The sequence below is a fragment of the Protopterus annectens genome, chromosome 13.part0 (assembly GCF_019279795.1).
Source record: "Protopterus annectens isolate FY-2018-M chromosome 13.part0, PAN1.0, whole genome shotgun sequence".
Classification (NCBI taxonomy): Eukaryota; Metazoa; Chordata; order Ceratodontiformes; family Protopteridae; genus Protopterus; species Protopterus annectens.
Genome location: NC_056747.1, coordinates 749,691,442 through 749,712,484, shown reverse-complemented (window position 1 = coordinate 749,712,484; position 21,043 = coordinate 749,691,442). Strand labels below are relative to the sequence as shown.

General features: G+C 40.4%; 1 protein-coding gene across 7 annotated transcripts in view; it reads left to right on the top strand.

Moving 5' to 3' along the window:
• The window catches only part of MYO18A (myosin XVIIIA), a 2,129,602-nt gene that overhangs the window by 1,680,923 nt on the left and 427,636 nt on the right, over positions 1 to 21,043 (top strand). For all 7 annotated transcript variants that reach the window (XM_044054445.1, XM_044054444.1, XM_044054446.1 and 4 more), the window contains one exon: positions 8,395 to 8,541. In XM_044054445.1, coding sequence (XP_043910380.1) covers positions 8,395 to 8,541 — 147 coding nt within the window. The remainder of the gene's footprint in view (positions 1 to 8,394; positions 8,542 to 21,043) is intronic.

Sequence of the window (21,043 nt, the reverse complement as noted above, 5' to 3'; positions counted from 1 at the left end):
TAATGCTATTAAAACATTTTTAAAAGGGGACTTTGTTGGCCTACATACCCCTGCTATAATAGTTTATACTAATTCTGAGATAGCTGCACCTCAGTTTAAGCTAAATACTCTGAGGTACCATGACCTTGTAGGTGGCACCTCATAGTACTCTTCCCTCGTCAGGCCAGTAGTGGAGTACAACGCTCCCTTTAGTATGTTCCTTTCCAAACACCTGCAGCAAGTGAAGAGACCACAAAGGTTCCTTACAAAGAAAATTCAGGGTTTTAAAGATCTGTCTTACGCAAACAGATTAAAATCATTGCCAATTTACCCTGTGTAGTAAAGACTGTTCAGAGACAACCTGTGCCTTGCATACAGAGCTGCACCTTTGCAAGTTAAATGGCACACGGGGTCACTCATTCAAAGGACATTAACCTGGTATGTTATATTAACAGAACTTGCTGGAGAGACAGATTTGTCTCACAGGTTGCCCCACTTTTGGAACAAGCTTCCTATTTTTTTAAAAAAGCCCCTCAATGACCCTATTTAAGCATAATTTGGATGGTCGAATGGGTAACTGGAAATTCACCCCTGGGGTTCCACCTGTGTCCCTGTTGGACAGGGGCAGTAGGTGCTGTTTTTAGTGTCTGCTTGAACCGGACACCCTTGGGAACACGAGTTGAACTTGGCTAGGCTTGTAAGGGCTCTGGGGCCATTAGCCTAGTAACCTACTGTGATCCTATGTATTTTTCCATATTTGTACTTTCAGTCTCATTGTTAAGTGGATTGCCATTAAGCATTTCAACAGGGACCTAAACGCCCTGCACTGGGGCTGTGTTTTCTGATGTATTTCAGACTGCAGATGGCACTTGTGGCAGGCTTATATGCAAGTTTGCTGCATTTGTGTGCCATAGTTTCTTTTGTGCTAATATACTCACTTTCTTTATATTCTGACTTGCTGTGTCACAATCTAGCTGCTGAGCTTACAAGCAGGCATTGTAGAAATCAAAAAGGGTAATGGCCCTGATGGAGAGTTTCTGTTTAAATACCTGCATCTTCTATACTTATAGGCTCCTTGAAGCTTGTTAATAATCTGGAAATGATTGAAAAACTCGGGGAGGGAAACTAGGTACACCATGGCCACAGACATTTTAAGTCCCATAATGGATTTAAAATTACATGTTGGAGCTTAGAAAAGAACTTTGATGGAAACAGTCAGCTTATTGTGATGGCTGAGATTTCCTTTCCAGGGTGAGGAGGCATGGCTAGTTCTTTCCTGAACTAGATGTCCTGTGTGTCTCTCAGCATCTCTTATTTGCAGCTGTGACAAAACAGCTGTACTACTGCTGCCATTTGTTTCTAGTGAGCATTACTTGCTGTTGTAGCATAATGCATTATCCATTCTGCTATTTATTTGAATTATTGAATTTAATTGGCTGAATTATTTCTTCTTAATTGTGCATTTGCAGAATTATGTTTTGTAATTAATATGACATTGTAATATTTTTGGAGTGTGTACTTCTCTATCTGAGCTTGGATCAGTGTCTTAAACCAGCTAACAAATAAAAGTAAAAAACAATAAATCTCTCTGTTTCTCTGTCTGTCCCCTTGCCACATGTCACATCATTGTCCTCCTGTTGTCTCCTGTTCTGGGACATTTCTTCAAACATTGCATGCATGGTCACCCAGTTATTACTGTTTATTGCACCTTCATTAAAGTTTTGCAGATATTTTTCACATTATTAAATGACTGCAATTATATTATTTATTGAAACCACTTAAAAATTATACCTCTGCCCCACATACATGTAATTGTAAATTATTGAATATCTCTACTAATATCTCTACTAATATTTGGAAACATTTTCTGCCCAACTTAGACCAGTTTGGAAGCCTACTTGAGGTCTAAATCGGTCTCACTTCAGTACTTGCCTTGTCTGCAGTAAACTGCCCCCCCTTTAGAGATTTTTTTTCTATAAGTCAAATATTGTGGCTGTCTCTGAGACATGGCTTTATACCTATACAAGGGATTCTGAAGTTCTGCCTCCTTTGATTCATGAATAATGTGTTTAGGTGTGACATAACACAGAAGAGGGATGGTGATGTTGCTCTAATCTCCCAGAGTATCTTTTACTGTTGTTCTTCCACATCTCCCGATTTCCATGTAGTAGATTCAGTCTTTGTATCAGTTAAAGTAAACACTGTAATGTAGCTGTCTTATTAGCTGCATTTATATACCAATGAGTCCATCTAAAGCCACTGCTGATAACACACTTTCATGGTTGTCAAACAATATTAAATGTAACTATTAATTATGGGAGATTTCATTGTGGACCAGAAATCTGCTGCTGACAAGTTTTCATGGTTGTCATTTAACATTAAATATGAACTGAGAGCTATGAGTCTTCACTTTAGATTTGGAAATCTCTGCAGACATTTATACACGCCCTTCTATCCAGCGTTGAGGACATGCATTGCTCATTACATGTACTTACAGGATAAGCAGTGTGTCTAATAAAAAACACATTTGATCGGGTATTGTGTTGTCTGTTTAGAATATGAAGGCATTTTGTTTCAGTGATTCATCATTGTTGTTCAGCAGCTTAGGTGATGACATTTATATTCCATTTAACCTAGACTTTTTCTTCAGTACTTCAGCAAAGGGAGCATGTCCTGTTATCAAGAACCTGGTATTGAAAACCTGTTATATTAAAACTTGCTCCTTTTGCTAGTAGTGGTGCATATCTGGCAGTATTATATTTAACTACAGGGGCATGGGGTGAAGGGGGCACAGGTCCTTAACAAAAGTGCTTGCATTGTAAGTGTCTTTTTTGGGGAGAGCTGTTAAAATAATGGGTTATGCTAAACATTTTCAGCAACACCTTCTCTTAAGTTTTAATAACACCATGCTCTCAGAGACAAAAAGAGAAATTAAACTCTGCCCTGAGTACCTTATGGAATTGGAGTCTAAAGTGCTCAGGTTGGACATCCATGGTGGTAGTACCACCTAAGTAAGTCGCCCAAGCCTGTGGTTCTATAAAAAAAGAAACATTTTGTTCTAAGAAGTTACTACCTTAATCCTAAAGTATTATAACATGGTATTACCTGATCACTAAGTCCTAGTAAAGCATGTATGTCATCATCACCTTTTCTCCAATGCATCCTCTGAGGTGGCTATTCATTTATGGCAGTTCTTCAGTAATGGCACCTCATCTTGTCCTAGTATGTACATGGGCGACAGTACATAGCTTGGCAATATCTCCTCTCCATGTCACTTTACCTTGATTTCTTCAAGCCTTGTCTAGAAATTGCTTGTAAAACTCACACTGTCTTCACTGTCCTCTGATGGTCTTCCATTTGAATGTCTGAAGCTTACAGCCAATACCCATAAGTCGTCCATCATTCCATTTATATCTATGTGAGATGCATAATGCCTTTGTGAACATGATCTGGAAAGTGACCATAGTTGTCTATCTTTCATAAATGTTAGGGGAATGCAGTCTGCATTTCAGTAACTCCAAAAGTAGGCCATGATCCTCTCATTTAACAAAGCTGGTCTGACAAATTATTTCTTCTTTCAACTATTATTCCCAAAGAAGAGCCCTCTTGAAGAACTTATTTTTTCCTCACTTTGCTTTTCTTTCGATGCTTGTCGACCATCATCCCTCCCATTGATTGATTAATTGTCTCATTTGTTCCCCTTAGTATGAGCTGACCAAGGGATGCCATTATCTAGGCAGCCTTCCGGGTTCTACAGTGCCTTAATTCTTTGGTTACCTCATGGTATCCATGATGAGCTGCTCACAGTGTCAGGCTTATCTATGCATGTATGGGAGATACTTGCCCCCTTGTGGCAGATATGTAAATCTCCACATCTCTTCAACGGCCTTATATGCTCTCTCCATGCATGTGCGTGCTATCATTCACACCTGTTGAGGAGGTGCCATTATCACATCGGATGCACTAAGCTCACATCCCAGGACCAGAACAATTTGGTGCCTAGTAGCAGGTCTTGTTTTGCTTGTTGCTGTCAGCCAACTGTTGGCTACATCTGGACTCGTACTCTGTCTTCCTCAGAGAAATGCAGTAGCTAGAACTTACTAAGTTGCAATGGTGGTGCCCCTGAAATCTGCGTAACACTGTTCTGTACCAACCAAACAAATGTCCTGTCATTCATTTTGTAAATAAAGGATACATACTCACTTTAAATCTTCACTTTGCAAATTCATATTTTATTCCAGCCTTGCTCTCCCACCATTACCTTCTGGTCTCTTGCCTTCTCCATTACAGTGTAAATCATAAAGTAGTCTTCATTCCATTTTCTTTATAAAAATATCTTCATTGACATCATCTTGTATAATTCACATATATTGTATTCACACATGGCTCAGTCTGCATTTCAGCTTTCTTTAACATTGGTAAAACTAATCTCACATGTGTTGTCATACCTTATGTTTACAGTAGCATATCTTTATTATAGATCATCTTCTTCTTTCGGCTTTTCCTGGTTAGGGGTCGCCACAGTGGATCACCTGTCCGCTCATGTACTCTAAATTCACTAATTATTTTTAAAAACAGACTAGTTCGACAAAGAGGGGCTTAAAAATTAAAACAAATAAAAAAGCATGTTTCACATTTCATTGCTTGCATTTTCAGATAGTACTATTTTTCTTCTTATATTATATCCATACATAGCCAAGATCTAAGGGGTCCACTAATTCCTAAGTCTGTCTTCTCTGGCCTGAATTCCGGATGAGATGTCAACTTCGGAGATTTCTGTTGTTACTATTTTGCCAACTCTTAATTTTGTGCGTGGCAAATTCCACACAAATGTTCTTGTGACAAAACTCTCAGAAGTTGTCAACATTAAAACTGGAATTGTTATTCTAAATAGAATGTCAGTTGACCTCTTACACCTGATGTCCTATCTTTTATCTCCTTTCTTCAGTCACCAGACATTATTAAATAGTAAGCCTTTTAAATGATGTATCTCCTGATGTTTATGTACTTGTGAACACTGCTTGTGTATGATATTAGCGTATCTTCTCTTGCTGCCTTGCTGGCGACAGTTAATTTGCTTTATCCTTTTGGATAATTTGATTTCTCACTATGCAGAATTTTTTGATATATTTCTTGTTCTGACCTGTAATTACAGTTTGCACAGCTAACAGCCAATGATTGTATAACATGACATTTTATATTGTCATGTTGCTTTAATTATTATATTTATAACTTGCTTTAAATCGCTCTGCATCCAGCAGCTACTGCTTGCTTATCTTGTTGTACCCATGATGTATGCCCTGTATCCTGCTCTTGGGTTTGGCCTGCAGTAAGCATCTACTAGGGTACTCACTCACTTCTGCAAGCAACATAATCCCTCAAGATGTCCCTGCCCTTCTGATAAAGCCAGCACTCTTGTGTGATCTCTGTTGTCCACTAGGATTTCTTCCAGAAGACCATGTGCCCTCTCTCTGAAGACAGGGAGACACGTGGGGATAAATATCCTGTGCCTCAGATTTAATTTACGGTGTTCCCATAATTTTTCTGTGCTCTTTCCACCAGTAGAGAATGCCACTGTTTTATCCTACAAAAAAGAAAACTTGCTACCTGTTGGGGCTAATGCCTGTTTACTCCCAAGTACTTTTCTCTTCAAAACTTTTGCATGAAAGATTACTGCCTGACTATTTAACAGGCTAATATTAAGAAATCCTGTTCTCTACATAATATGAATTGCATACAGTTGCAAAGACTACCCTCTACTGTACATTTCTGTAAGAGATCATTTTCCAAAATTGCCCATTCTTACTAGAACTCTATACTTAAAGATGTTAGATTAAGTAATTTATGAAATCTCTACATTTTTGGCTTACTGATGAAAAAATATATAATTAAGGTACTGGATAACCATGCTAATTATCTTGTTGTATTAGGCCTTCTCATTTTTTGACTTTCTTAATTTTGGGGGGTTTATTGTAAACTAATCTGTATGTGATAAGAATAATAGGTAAAGTGCATATGTACAATGTATTATATAATAATGCTCATAATACATAGTTATGTTGAGTAATGGTGTCTGTGATGTGAATAATTCGTAAAGTGTATTATTATATAGATTATATGCTCTGCTATATTAATGCAATTGTTTATCCTTTTTTTTGCTTCTTTTGGTGTTTGTAGTTTTATAAAATGAAAACTGTGCAGAATGTTTTAATTACTTTAAAAGTGCTTTCTTTGATGGTATAGTTACTGTTACTGTTGAACATTGTTATGAAACTGAATATTTTATTTTGTTTTCATAAATGCTTTCTTTATGTTTGTAGTTTATATTTGGCATTTTGGCTCTGGTCATGGCTGAAAATGGTCCTTGGACGAATCCATTGGGTCTGTATTATAACAACAAACGATCAAATGATCGAACGTTGTTGTATCGAACTCAAACGTTCAAATTTACAACACATTAAACTACCAGAACAGTGATTTTTTTTTTCCCAGGGAAAAAAAAAATCACTGTTCCAAAAAAAAAAAAAAACCACATTCAGACATTGGGGACTTTGTAGGGGGTCTGTGTCCCACACACACACACACACACCCTACTTAAATATACCAACTCTGAGATCGCACTACAGTGCCAAAATTGGCAAAGTGACAGAAGAGGTCAAGCGACTTCTTTCCCAGGGAAATAATTCACTTATATGCCGCTTTGTCATTTTGCGTTTCCGACATTTGAAGTTCGACCAAGACGCATTCGACAAAATGCGTCTTCGGTCTTCTGATAAGAACCCAATCCATCTACCTGGTTAACATATGAAAAGGTGAAATAACTGGGCCATGTCACTCCTTCCTTCCTGCATGCCAGCTCCAAGTGCCAGATCCTCTAACTGAACTCAAGTCCCCTGGGTCATAGTCAGGGCTTTACTCCTCTATGCCAATGAAACCACATATATTATATTATTTTTTTTTCTGCTGCTTGATGTATTCCTAGCCTTTCCCATTTATTCATTTGATGAGGAACAGGATGTAAGTAATGTCTTTCGGCTTTTCCCGATTAGGGGTTGCCGCAGTGGAACTCCGGTCCGCTTATGATTGGCAGTGGATTTTTACGGTGCCAAGTTGCCAGCCCGATGCCCTGCCTTCAAAGAAGGGCAGGCCACCCAACTCCTCAGAGGCTAGAGCATAAACTATTACTAGTTTCTAGAATGAGGGAGCTTGGACTCAGTGGGGTTTCGGGGAATAGAAGCTGTCATTCTGTGGTGGCTGAACAGGATCCCTAGCTAAGTGAAGCACCTGCACTGATGTCTACACCCACATTTTATGTGCATTTGTGCATCATTTGCTGGACATCATTCTGCTTGTCCTTTCTTCTTAAATTGCTGCCTGTGAGATCCCTGCCCTTCACCCAAGGTTGCACAATTAGCAGTTAATCCTCCACATTTCTAACAGGATATAAGATCAGCTCTGTGGCTTCTTCATTCTATCCACTCATCTGGACCTTCTGACACCAGAGGCTGCGTCGAATTTTGAGTCATGAGAGGCAAAAACAGATGTCTTATCATTGTTCTAACAGCCTTACTCTAAGTGCAAATTTTGTCTTAAAAATCTACCCATACATTGAAAGGATGGGTGAATGAAAGTATAGAAGGGCTGAAAATTAGGTCGCCCAATAAAGGGTACCTGCATGTCGTTGTGCCTTTTTTTACAAATCTCTAGAAGATATACAGTGAAATGTAAGTAAATCCACTTATACAGCATAAATAATCTGGTAAAATTTTAAATTTACTTGTTTTGAGATAATATCTTATCTTTTGTAACAGGATGCAGTCTGTGTTTTACACTGGTTTTAAGACCACATTCATTGCAGGAGACTGCAGTGCAGAGAATGACCTATTATGCCCTAGATGTCAAATGGCTGGTAAACCTGTCCCTTACTTCTAATGTTGTTCTGCCCATTTCAGGTGCTGCATGTTATGGTCATACCAATGTGTGCGTGCCTGTATCTATGTATATATGTGTCCATTTATACACAAACATCCACAAACATTAGTATGCATGTTAATGTACTTAGACACATATGTAAATATTTCTGTCTTTGGTGTGATTTAGATCAGTGGTGTGGTTATCTACAGGATATATTAAGGCCATACTTCCTACTTAGCTGTTAGTGGGTGTTGTATGCACACAGAAAAGTGATTTATGTATTGAGGAACAAAAGTAAAGTGGGTGGAGGAAGAAGGATTAGAGTAAACATAATTGTAACTGAGCTTTGTCACCATTGTTTCCTGGCTGAGTCCTGTGTGAAGTAAATGTAGTGCTGGGTACAGCACCACTGCAAAACTGTCTGTGCACTTGTAATTGTGATTTTGGTCGACAACACAGCTTTACTGTTTTTTCCTTGTTTTTGTGCACTTCTGTAAATAGGTCAGTCAGCATGACTTTGAGACAGAGAAGCGGCTGAAGAAAGACCTGAAGCGGACAAAAGCGCTCCTGGCAGATGCACAGATTATGCTGGATCATTTGAAGAACAATGCACCAAGCAAGAGGGAGATTGCTCAACTCAAAAATCAGGTATGGTAAGATGTATGCAATGAGTACCACTGCATCTAAATTGAGTGATTGTGCAAGCTTTAAGTTTAGGATATTTAAATGTAACTGAAAGGACTGTATGAAATATCACACACACATGCACACACGCATGCATACCTTCCATCATGATGGTGAATCTTGTTCAGAAATAAGCTTGCTGTGCATAGGAAAGTGTTATGTTCTTCATTTGCCATACAGTGTAGTTCTTGCAATCCTGACACAGTTTAGCACATTACTGGGTGGTAGGTGTGGACCAGACGTGTGTTGTGTATTTATTTATTCATTACATTTGTTTACTGGGAAATTCCATCTGGACACAGATCCTTTTTCAGTGGAGGCCCAGGGAAAAAAGCTCCACAGAACAATAAATGAGCAGCAGAGTACCTGAAGAACAATTGAATATACAATACATACTGGGTGGCCGCGGTGGTGCAGTGGTTAGCGTTGCCGCCTCACTGCAAGAGGTTCTCCGGTTCGATTCTCGGCTGTGGTGCCTTCTGTGTGGAGCCTGCATGTCCTCCCTGTGGTCACATGGGTTTCCTCCAGGTGCTCCGGTTTCCTCCCACATCCCAGAGACATGCTGTAGGTGGATTGGATACTCTAAATTGGCCCTAGGTGTGAGTGCGTGCATGTGTGTGCCTTCTGTGGAAGGTTGGGTGCTGGGCTGGCAACTTGGCCAAAAGAAGAAGAAACAAATAATACATACTGCAGCAAACATTAGCTATACATACATTATGAAGCATAGTAATGAACAGATATACAAATATCTAGCTAGAGGCTAGGAATAAAGGTAGGATGTATATACAGGTAGAACTAAGCTCAAACAGATACTGTTCTAAACAGGTACAAGCAAGCAAAATCTGAGGGTAATGCTACTCAATGCTAGAAGTCTAAACCTCAAAATGCACTCACTCGAGGCACTCCTTAAAATGGAGAACATCGACATCTGTGCAGTGACAGAGACCTGGTTCAAAGCTCCAGAGAGCACCCCTGCGTTACCAGGCTATAATTCATAACACACCTTTCGGCCACCTAACCCGGAACAAAGCACTAAAGGTGGAGGCGTGTCCATATTCATTAAGGATATCCACACCTCCAAGCTAGTTGCACAGCATAATGCATCCGAGATTATCCAAGTGCAACTAACTCTGGGCAAGACCGCAATCCAAATTGCAACTTGCTACAGACCCCTCCACCATGCCCCAGGATTCCCACTCCTCATTTCTTGATACACTGGAAAGTATTAGGGTACAACCCAACACCCAAATAATGGGCGATTTCAACTACCCCACCATTAACTGGGAAAACTACTCATGTACCAACTCTTTTGCTCAGCGTTTTCTGGAATTCGTAAATTCCAACTGCTTGGATCAACTTATTCACACCCCCACCAGGGGCAGCAATATCCTAGACCTGGTCATTACCAACATGGGCAACCAGTGTTCCACACCAGAGGTCAGTTCCTCGTTGGTCAGATCCGACCACAAGCTAATCACCCTAGACATCCTGCCCCCACCCCCAATTAGGGAAACCACCGTAAAAAACTTCTTAAGACAAAAGTGGCAAACTTCATGACACCCAAGCAGACGGACAATAGAGGTACGACTGCTGAATCCTACACAAATGCACTTTGTAAGCACTTACACGAGTGCATGGATCATGCTATCCCTAATAGAACCAAGATGCTATCCTCCAAAAAAAGGAAGCCAATCTGGTGGTCGTCTGCCGTAAACAAACTGTACAACAGAAGAAAGAAACTGTTAAAAGAGTAAAATCCCATGACTGGAGGAACTCCCTGGTCAAAATCAGTAAGAAACTGTGATCCCTCATAAAATCCTCCAAAGCTAGTTCCGAAAACAAAATTGCCACTGACTCTAAAGTCAACCACAAAGCATTCTATAGCTATGTCAAGAATCTCAATGGCAACACTCAGATCTGCTCTGAGTTACAGCACAATGGCAACGAATATACAGAACCAACTGATATTGCCAACATCCTGGCAGATAGGTTCAGTGCTAACTTTATCCCCCTCTCACCCCCTAGGGGGCCCATCTCTATACCGGAAGAATGCAAAGTTCCTGTAATAACGGCTGCACAGGTAAAAAACCACACTCTCCAAAGCCAAGAACACCGCATCCATGGGACCTGACGATATCCCAGGCTGCGTTCTACACGAACTACAGAATGAACTGGCATCCTACCTAAGTACCATGTTCAGTCATAGCCTCACCTCAGGCTTTGTGCCCACTGAATGGCGCACCGCAACGGTTATCCCACTCCACAAAGGGAGAGTCGCAACGGTCCCCGGGAACTACCGCCCCATTATCCTGATGAGCCTGGTCTGCAAGGCCATGGAACGTATCATCATGGAACTCATAAACAAAGACATTGGTAATCTCCAAACTCTGGACCCTACCCAGTTCGAGTTTGTAAAAGGCAGATCATGTCTCCTAAACCTGAGTGACTTCTTTGAAGCAGTCACCAAAGCCATAGATGAGGGTAAGGTGGTTCACACAGCTTATCTAGATCTCGCCAAGGCTTTTGACACCATCCCCCACTCTGGAATTATAGATAAGCTCACTAAACTAGGTATAAATCCCTATGTCACAAGATGGGTTGCCAGCTCGCTCATGGACAGAACCCACACTGTGAAAGTAGCAGACTCCAAATCCGACTTCAGACCAGTGACAAGTGGAGTACCACAGGGTTCAGTCCTGGGCCCTCTCCTGTTTGGTATCTACTTCTCTGAAGTACAGGCTAACACAGAAGGTCTTTGGCTAACAAAGTTTGCAGATGACTGCAAACTAGGAGCCATAATCGAAACTCCTAACAATGTGGACATCCTACAAAAGGGCCTCACTGAGACAGATGCCTGGTGTTAAAGCCATGGCTTGAAGCTCAGTGCAAAAAAGTGTCTTGTCATCCCCTTTGGTAAAAACTCTGTACCCATGAACAACCACATAAGTGGCAGTCTCCTTAACGCCGAAAGTGTGATAAAAGACCTTGGGACACAGGTGGACAGTAGTCTCTCCTTTGATAATCACATCGCCACAGTGGTCAGTAAATCCTTCTACATGGCTCACCTCATCACAAAAGGTTTCTCATCCAGAAAAAAAGAGGTAATTGTTCCCCTCTACTCATCACTCCTTAGACCCATTATAGAGTACAACGCCCCTTTTGGTATGTACCTCACAAGACATCTACAACAATTGGAAAGGCCACAGAAATACCCCACAAAGAGGATTACTGGCCTCAAACAGATGCCCTACGCAGACCGTATCAAAAAACTCCAGCTTTACTCCATCGCATATCGCCTACTCGGAGGCGATCTCTGCCTAACATATAAAGCTATGTCAAACCCAGAGCTGTTGGACATGCACCAATTAAAGAAATCCCAATCCCTCCAAGCTACATGCTGTAGGGACCTAAACCTTGTTACCACAATAAACAGAACATGCTGGAGGGATAGATTCCTGTCCCAGAGATTTCCCATACTCTGGAACAGACTACCTATCTATGTCAAACAGAGCTCCTCATTAGCACTCTTCAAGAAAAATCTTGATGATTGGATGGGAAATAGGAAATTCACCCCAGGGATCACTTCTGTGGCTCTGCTCGACAGGGGCACAGGAAAATAATTTTCTTGTGTGACGAAAGCCAGGGTACCTTTTTGGCTAGGCTTATATAGGCCCTAGGGCTAATAGCCTAGTACCTACCTATGAACCTTATATACAAATATTGCACTAAACCCAAACAGATATAAAGCAGGAGCTCCACACAAAGGTGGAACAAACTAGAAGTGCTAATGGGATGGAAGGGGAAAAAAGAGGTGTAAGAGGGAAGACTGAGTGAGTAGTATACGTGGTAGTGAGAGGAAGCTAGGTGTAAGTCATTTGGATATGTATTTGGAGTTGAGATGAAGTGAGGTTGTTAAACATGTTCTAACAGGTCTGAGAGATTGAATGAGGAGAGAAGGGGAGGCTAAAGGGTGAGCCAGAGCCTACAGTGGAAGGAATGCAATGATCAGACGGTGTGAGGCATGGTGGCTAGGGGAGGTAAAAGGAGGGTTACTAGTCGGGATTGGTGCATGGGCATAACCAGAGACTTTTTATAGTGGCACATTCAGTCATGGATGGTGGCAGCATGATTCTGTCAGTACAGTGCCTTGTTTACTTTTCCTTTATTGCAAAATGATCCACAGCCAAGGTACTGAAGGGCAAAATAAATATCTAAGAACCAAAGTAACTCCTCCATTAGTCTTCTCAAGCAGATGTGTTGCCTTGACAATAAAACGTGCTGAAGTCCATTTGTTGATGTGGGATGAAAAGGCTGTACTGTTTTTGGAATAACGTGCATTTTCTTGTGAAGACAAGTGAATACGTTCCATTAGTTCTTATACAGCTTCTGTGTTCCCACAACTTCACCTAGATGACTTTGGGGACTGTCTAGCTAATGTTTTTGAAGGGACAGAGGTGATCCTTCCTCTTATGTGCTGCTAGACAGCATTCTTGTTGAAATCTGACCCCTTTCCCCTTAAAAGACTTGGAATTTATCGATGCTTCATTGTGTGCACTGTAGTTCAGAGAAGCACTTTACGGTAGTCCAACAACACAAGACATTGAAATTGTGAAGTCTAAGGTTTGATTCTGTCAGCTTCAGTTTGCCTACTTTGTGACAGAGTAAGTCATTTAAGCAGTGCGTGCTTTGGGGTAACCTGGAAATTAGGCTAGTCCCCAGTCCCCTCGATAGTCTCATTGGTTGCATGCCTAGTAACTACCCTTGAACACCTGTGAACCATTGCATGACAAAATATTAAAAATGTTTCAGTAAATTGTCATTTCACCACCCACTGCTAATTTAACTGTTACTAATCTAAGAATACAGCATGCAGAAGAGTAGACAACCCCTAACAAAGTAGTTTTTCCCATCATCTTAGGATTCTCTTACCTTGGAAATTGTTTGCAGACTTGTTTGCACCTCCAGATTCGTCAGAATGCCAGTTCAGTGAAACAGTTTCAGTGATTATAGCGAATACTTGCATGCCCAGTTTATAAAGGGAGGGAAGGTGCTGCCGAAGTAGATTTAAAATTGGAGTTGGGTTAATTTGGCCATCCCATTAATGGTAAATATCGTATCATTCTCAGGCCTGTTGTAAGGTACAACAAATTTATTCAATTGTTATTTGGTAAACATTAACAGTATCTGTTTTCTGCCTTGTATCTGATTAGTATGGATATATGGTTATCTGACATAACATGTACTGTCATCAGCTGACGGCTGATGAAAGTACATTAGCAGATTTAGGTGTGTATCTTCACATGCACAAATATTCAGCTATATTCGTGCAGGCCTCATCAGGAAGCAGATATTCCAGTCAAAACCCATAGCACACACAAACAGTACTCCACAAAGTATTTAATGAAATGGAATCCTAGCAGTGCCTTGACAAAGTGCTCAGAATGGATGCTAATTCTTTTTTTTTTTTTTTTCAGTGAATGTTTTAGAAGTTAGCTTCTATCATCAGTGGTCTTTTATGTCTACATGTATTACTTTTGAGTTTGAGATTCTCAGCATGCTAGCCGTCCGTGTTTGAATTATTAAGCAGTAAAGTTCTGTGATTCTTTGTTCATCTTCACAAATCTGACAGAGCAGGAGTCATGAAATTAGTATTGTCTAATCAATTAGAACTTTTATATCCGGCAACAGTAATAGTAATGCTGCTGTTCTGATCCATTTTTAGATCTCTTCATACCTGTTTTTTGCAACATGCTTACGTCTTGACTTTAACCTGTTTTTTTTTAACAAAACAGGTTTTTCATGCAGCTCATAAATAGGTTACATTGACATTTTAAATTTAATTTTTCATATTTTATTTGCCATTGTGCAGCTTTGCCTGATCGAGTGCTGGCACCCCTTTGTATTGTTTTGTTTCTTCTTGTTAAGGACTGCGTTTGCTACAAAGTTGAAGGAATGACAACTGTGTAATATTATGGTGTGTGCTCTCTTTATCCACAAACATGCATCTCCAGTGTCCTGTTGGTTAGATTGCTGTAGCATGGGCTGTAGAGCAGTACTGCACAGATTTTTCCACATAGTATGTTAACACCGAGCACTTGCGTTTCCTGTCACTTTTCATCCCTGGGAAAGCTGTATTTGTTCCCACACCTGACCAGTTGATAAAATAATTATTATACCTCTGTTTTCTGTGCTACAGTATCAGCTCCTCTCAATGTTGTTCTTATTTCATTACATACTAGGTTATGGACTTGCTGACCAACTGACTTGCAAACTAATTGTTTTTCTTGCATTAAGCTATGGTAAAATGACCATTCTGAGGCTGGATATGTCAACTTTTGAAAGACTGAGAAAATGTTTGTTTATTTTTGCTTCTACAGTTTTTTCTGAATTAGCAGTAAGAATTCTGCAACTTGTGACCCTATCTCTGACCTGAATGTGTGATTGATTTTTCTTGTGCTGTGAAGCATGTTGTCATACTTGTCTGTATATCCATTTACCACTTGTATGTCTGCAGGCAGCAGTACCTATGCTCAGCTTTCTGCTGATTTCCCAGGTTTATTTCACACTCTGTACTTCATTTTATGTTTGTGTATTAGTTTACTCATGGGTTAGTCACGCCACTGTACTCTTACCAGAGGCAACATTTTTACATCTGAGACTTGAGTAGTCAGTTGAGCAAACAATCTTAAGGCTTGAGTAGTCATCAGAATAAACACTGATGTTGACATCTTTACTGAAATTATACTGACGCAGGCAGAAGTTCGGAAATTTGAAACCACAGCTAACGTTTGCTATATTTACCCATGCAGACATCAGAAAATAAGAAAGTGCTATTAATTTTGGTGTGTTTACCTTGTAATCTGGAGTTTATACAGCATTAATAATTATAAGGGGAATTTGTAAGGGCAGCAAATTGAACAGAAATCATCTAGTGAGGAAGTCTTTTTAAATTGTGCATTGATGATGACCCTCTCACTTTTAGCCCCTTGGTGAAGGATACATAGGTGTTTGTCATGATAATCAGTAAGCAAGGACACTGTGAATGTAATTCGAGAATATCCACCCCAAGATGTGCTGTTTTCAGAACTAAGGGTTAGTACATTTATTGCAGTGTACATCATATGCTTCTCCTTTTCTCTGTTATATACTTTACTCTGAGTGCCGTGGGCATTTTACATCGGTCAAGATGTTTTTATACACATTCAGAAAACATTTTAATAAATGCAGCCTTTTAGTATGTAGTGTCATGCTGTGCTCTGAAACTGCCCGCATAGATGGATTTTTTAGCGGACTTCCACATGTAAAATGCTAACAGGACTGCTCACTCTTGGCATGTGATCTCCCAATTGGAGAAGTTCTTGCTGGTGTGCAACTTTACTTGAAGAAATGACTACGGGACTTCATTTAACGCTTTGCTATAACAATTTTTACAGTCTGTATTTGTTTGAGCCAGTACTGGTTGTAAAAATTCTGGTTAGTTGGCATTCTTAAACATAGACATATTGGTGATTCTTCCCTATACAACTTTTCATTTTCATGTGAATTACTTAGGATCTTAGTTCATCTGTATCTGCAGACCAAGTACTTTAACTTTAGACTGTGTACTTCCTGTGGCTTTTGTATTCTTACTCTGTCTTGATATTGTAAATCTGGTAGTCTGCATTTTCAGTCATAACAGTAATTCTGTTTGTCCTGATTTATTTCCAGCATTCCTTGAAGTTTGTATTAATTTTCAGACATTAGTAACGTAATTAAAGGTAACAGTCTACCCTTTAGCAAGTGAGCTGGTGAGAGACTAAGTCTCTGTAGTGAATCCCTTCATTCCAAAATTGTGGGGGTGACAATCCTCATAGCTTTTGGTATTGCTCTTTATCAATAGACTTTTCACTGTCTGGCAGGTTCTCTCCTTCTGTCATTGTTCATCTTAATCAAATTAACCGGATGTTATATGTTTGAATACATAGTCATGCATAATCTTTTGAATTTCTGACTTTTGTTTTGTAGACCATTTTCACATATGACAGCACTGGCACCTGTTGTCTGTGAAATATAGACTTTAATCCAGGAATCATGGATGCACTTATGTGTCTCAGTTTGATTATTTTGGGGGACTTGAAATGATAATTTGCAGTACATACCCCTTTCAGAAAACACCACTTTATAGCACTGAAAAGAGTAAATTGGTTAAAAATGCCACATCAACTAGCATATACACAGCGTCTTACTACCTGTAAAATTATCCAGCATACATCTGCCTGTCCAGCACTAAAAGACATTATACATATCTATGTTCCCAGTTAGTCATTGCAATCCAGTGACCAAAAACTCCTGTCTACAAACATAGCAAATCTGCTGGCATTGTCTGTACTCGACTCTTTACCTGTGTCCATCGGGTCCATACCCTCCCTCACATCTTTCAAAACCACTCTGAAAGACTTCTTAGCTAAAATCCGTCTCTGTTCTTGCTCAGATCCAGGATAAACTGTATCCCTAAATGTGAACAAGTATCTTTTCATTCCTTATACTTCCTTACTCTTCCTTCTACAACTTACTTCCTTACTATCTAATTCTGTTCCCTGACTTTCTCTCTAAATATACCTTGAGCCTGTTTTTCCCTCACTTCATATTGCAATTCCTATTTATATTAGACTAATTTGCCTTTAATTTCTCTAAATATTAAATGATTGTGATATACCTTGTATCGATTTCTAACCAGTGTTTTATATTATGTCTAATTTGTTATAATTATTTAAACTGCAGAAGTGTTTGTTTTATTTTTGAAGCTTGTAAAATTTTTTTTCTTAAAATGTTTTGTAATAATTTGGAGCTTTTTTCCCTGGGCCTCCACTAAAAATGGGCTTCTACCCAGTGGGACTTTCCCCAGTAATCAAATGTCAGTAAATAAATAATTTAACACGTAGAAGATACATGACTTCTTTAAACTGAAGTAGATCTCTGTGCACTGTGCTTCAAGGATGATCTAATTCTGAGTATATTAATATCTCTTCCTTTGGATTGTCATGGTGTGCATTGCAAATTGCACAAGTCTGCAGTGTTTGGTCTGTCCGAGATGACATTCCTGGCTAAATGTATTGTATCTTGTGCTCTTTGCACTTTATTGTTTTCAGTTGTGGTTTAAGAGTACTATATCCAGTTAAGCATTTTTCTTTTTTATTTGATTGGTAACAGTTATTTTATTATCCTTGAACGTTAAGCTTTGAAGACCACTTAATTCTTCTTTAAATGAAAAATAAGACTGAATTTCTATCCTTACTGATGAATTTTTGCACTGTACAGCTCCTCATTGTAGTACATGTCTAAATTGCCAGAACATCTCTGGATTTCTTTTAGTTTTTTTTATTTTGTGTCTAGAGCTCATTCATTGTCTAACAATGTGTAAGTATCCTTGCAAGGTTCACTACTGCAGTGGAATCATTATCCATGGCGAATAAGAACAGATGACTGTCTGCCTACCAGACTGACTTTTAAAGCTGTCCAGACCTTGTTTTTGTTATTGCTAAACTCCCTTTCTTTTCTAGTCTACATCTGAAAGATGGAGGAGCCCACACTATCTGCAGTTCTATTTTTGCCACAAACAGCAGTTGGTCAAAAGTCTGTCTGTCCATTGGTCTGCTCATAGAACTTCCAGAAAACAATTATCACCCAGTTTGGAAGCATTTTCTAAGTATTTTGATTGATTTGTTGTGGTAATTGTTTAAGGTGTTTCAGATTTCAGACTTGCTAGTTGTTTGCATTTCTGAGGTCCATAATGTCTCTAGAAAAGCTTACAAATAAGTTTGCCTGCAGAAGACCAATTCTTTTCTGTTTGGAAATGATCCACAGTGCCTCTTTCTAGCAAGCCTTGTGTCACACTTAATAAGAAAACTTTGCTGTGTAGGCAAAGAAATATTGTAGCGTGGTGCGTAATACAGTTGTGGGACAAGTGCAGGCAACATTTGCACCTCCTCCAAGGAGTGAACCTTTTATAATGTTCTTAAATAAAAGATGCCACCTAAAAGCAAAAGGTGATTAAATAAGATGGAAAAAATAAAGAAGCCACTATCCAGTTAAGTAGTGGGTGACAAATATAAAGCCATGGCAACCTTGACAGTCTTGCTAAGTTCTAACAATGCCAGCTCCAGTCAGGTGCATGTTTTTGCTCTGTCCCTCCATCATTAGTAATTGTGCCCCTGTCTATTCTAAACCTTTTTGATGTGGATGATAGGATTCTTTTACCTGCTGCTCGACAGGCTTCGATCAGTGCAAATGCCATCTAGGCAGAATGCCAGATGTTCATCATGTTATACTGCTGCAGTCATCACACTTGGGTTATCTGCCATCAGGCGGTCCCGCAGTCGGACGAATCCCAAAGTCCTGGTCCGGCGTCGGTTGTCTTTGCTTCTTCCCTGACGTCAGTGCGACAGGGGTATAAAAGAGGCAGCCGACGCCATTTTCTCCAGTCTTTCTTGCCGCGCGGTGCCCGAAGCAGAAGCAGTTCGCAAGTGCCGGTCAGCCAGCTCCTGAGATTTTCGAATTGAATTTCAGCCCGAAGTCTTCTTTAAAGCTAAGTACCCCATTGGGGAAACTTTTCTAGCCTCAGACCGATGTCAGACAAAGTTAATAATTGTATTTCTTGTGGGAAGCAAATACCTCATAAGGATTTTCATTCTTATTGTATTCTTGCCTAGGCCCAGACCACGACGTCTCGGGTTGTCGGTTTTGTGCTAGGTTCAACAAACGTACAATCAAGCGTCGGGCAGATTTCGCCCAACATTATTTTGGCAGAAAATTTAACTATAGCATGTCGTCGGATCAACCGACATCAGCAATGATTAAAAAAACGTAAGGATAAGGACAGGCAGCCAAGGCCAAGACCAGATACCGAGCCCTCAGCAAGGCCTACCGCCGGTTCTCCGGTTTTCAGCGAGGCGCCTACGCAGCCCCTGATTACCGCTGATTTAGAAATTCCGACGGCCTCCCAGACCGACTCAGCTGGGCCTCAGGATCCGGTTCCATCTCTCCCCACAGACGCCAACCCTGACGGTGATCCGGAGATTTTGGACAGGCCTTCGGTTTCTGAAGGTGTTTTCAAACCGACAACTATCTCATAAAGTCTTATGCTAAACTTAAAACCCCCTTAAAATTCAGGAAACCAGGTCCACAGATCCCCCACAGGCCCCTATGCCTAAAAAACAGATGCTTAAGATGGCTGAGGATTTAATTACCCTTATCAGGGGTTCCCAACCCCCTCCTGATAAAAGGCCTAGACTGGAGGAAGATTATCCTTCCTCTGACCAAGCATCCATTTCTTCAGCTAATTCTGAGGACCAGGATTACCCCTTCCCTCCTCATGAACACTCAGATGCTGAGGAGTCCATTCCTTCTGTCCCCCCCCCCCCCCGAAGACCACTCTTTTGGGGAAACTTTACACACCATGAGGGAACACTTCCACTGGGAAGGCCAAGATTACTCTGACTTTAAGAAAAGACTCTGTGAGTTTCTTCTTCTTCCACAGCATAGACCCCTTGCAATTCCTCCAGTTTTAGACATTTTGGATGATGTTTACTCCAAATCTAGTCTAAACCCAGATTCCTTACCTCCTGCACCAGCTAAACCAGACAGATACTATTGAGTTCCTGATACTCATAAGTTTCTATATAAAAGCCCTGTTGCTGACCCCAAAACCATTTCCCAGGGTCCCAAGGGGGTTAAGGCCCCTACTGCTAAGAATCCACTACCTTCTGAAAGAGATTCCAGAGCATTATAAAGATGGGGGGAAAAAGTGTATATGTCTGCCACTTTGGCCATGAGGGCCTTAAACTGCCAATTCCACATGCTGAAATACCAGCAGTACTTGATTGCACAGTTAAAGCAGAAAATGATCCCTCAGACAGATCAACCTGATTTCAAAGAGATGCAGGATTTGCTGCATGCAGCAGAACAGGTGGGAAAGCATACCTTACAGTGTGGTTTTGATTCATTGGAAGCCTCATATAGAGCAGCTGTCACAGGGTTGGTAATACGTAGACATGCTTGGCTAAAAGAGCAAGCCTTACCAGAGCATGTCAAAGCGAAGTTATTGGATGCTCCACTGCAGAAAGATGTGCTATTTGGTGTCAAAGCAGAGGATGTTTTAAAGAAAATGGAAGAACAGGCAAAATCTATGCAGGCAGTTAAAGATTTTTTACAGGTACAACCTCCTCGCTTCAGCAGAAACTGGCCATCAAAAACTGGTCCTTTCCTGCATCAGACAGACCTCAAAGGGGGGTAGGTACAGACGCCCAAGGGGCAGAGGCCAGCCACAAGGTTCTTTCAGGCCTAGACAATGGCATACAACAACTCAAAGAGGTGGAGAAGAAAGATCTCAACCCTTCAGGAAACAAACACAATGACTTCCCCCTTCGGCTGCCAAGCAAAATTGCCCTGGCAGCTCCTTTGGGAGGAAAACTGGCTCTATTTCCACAAA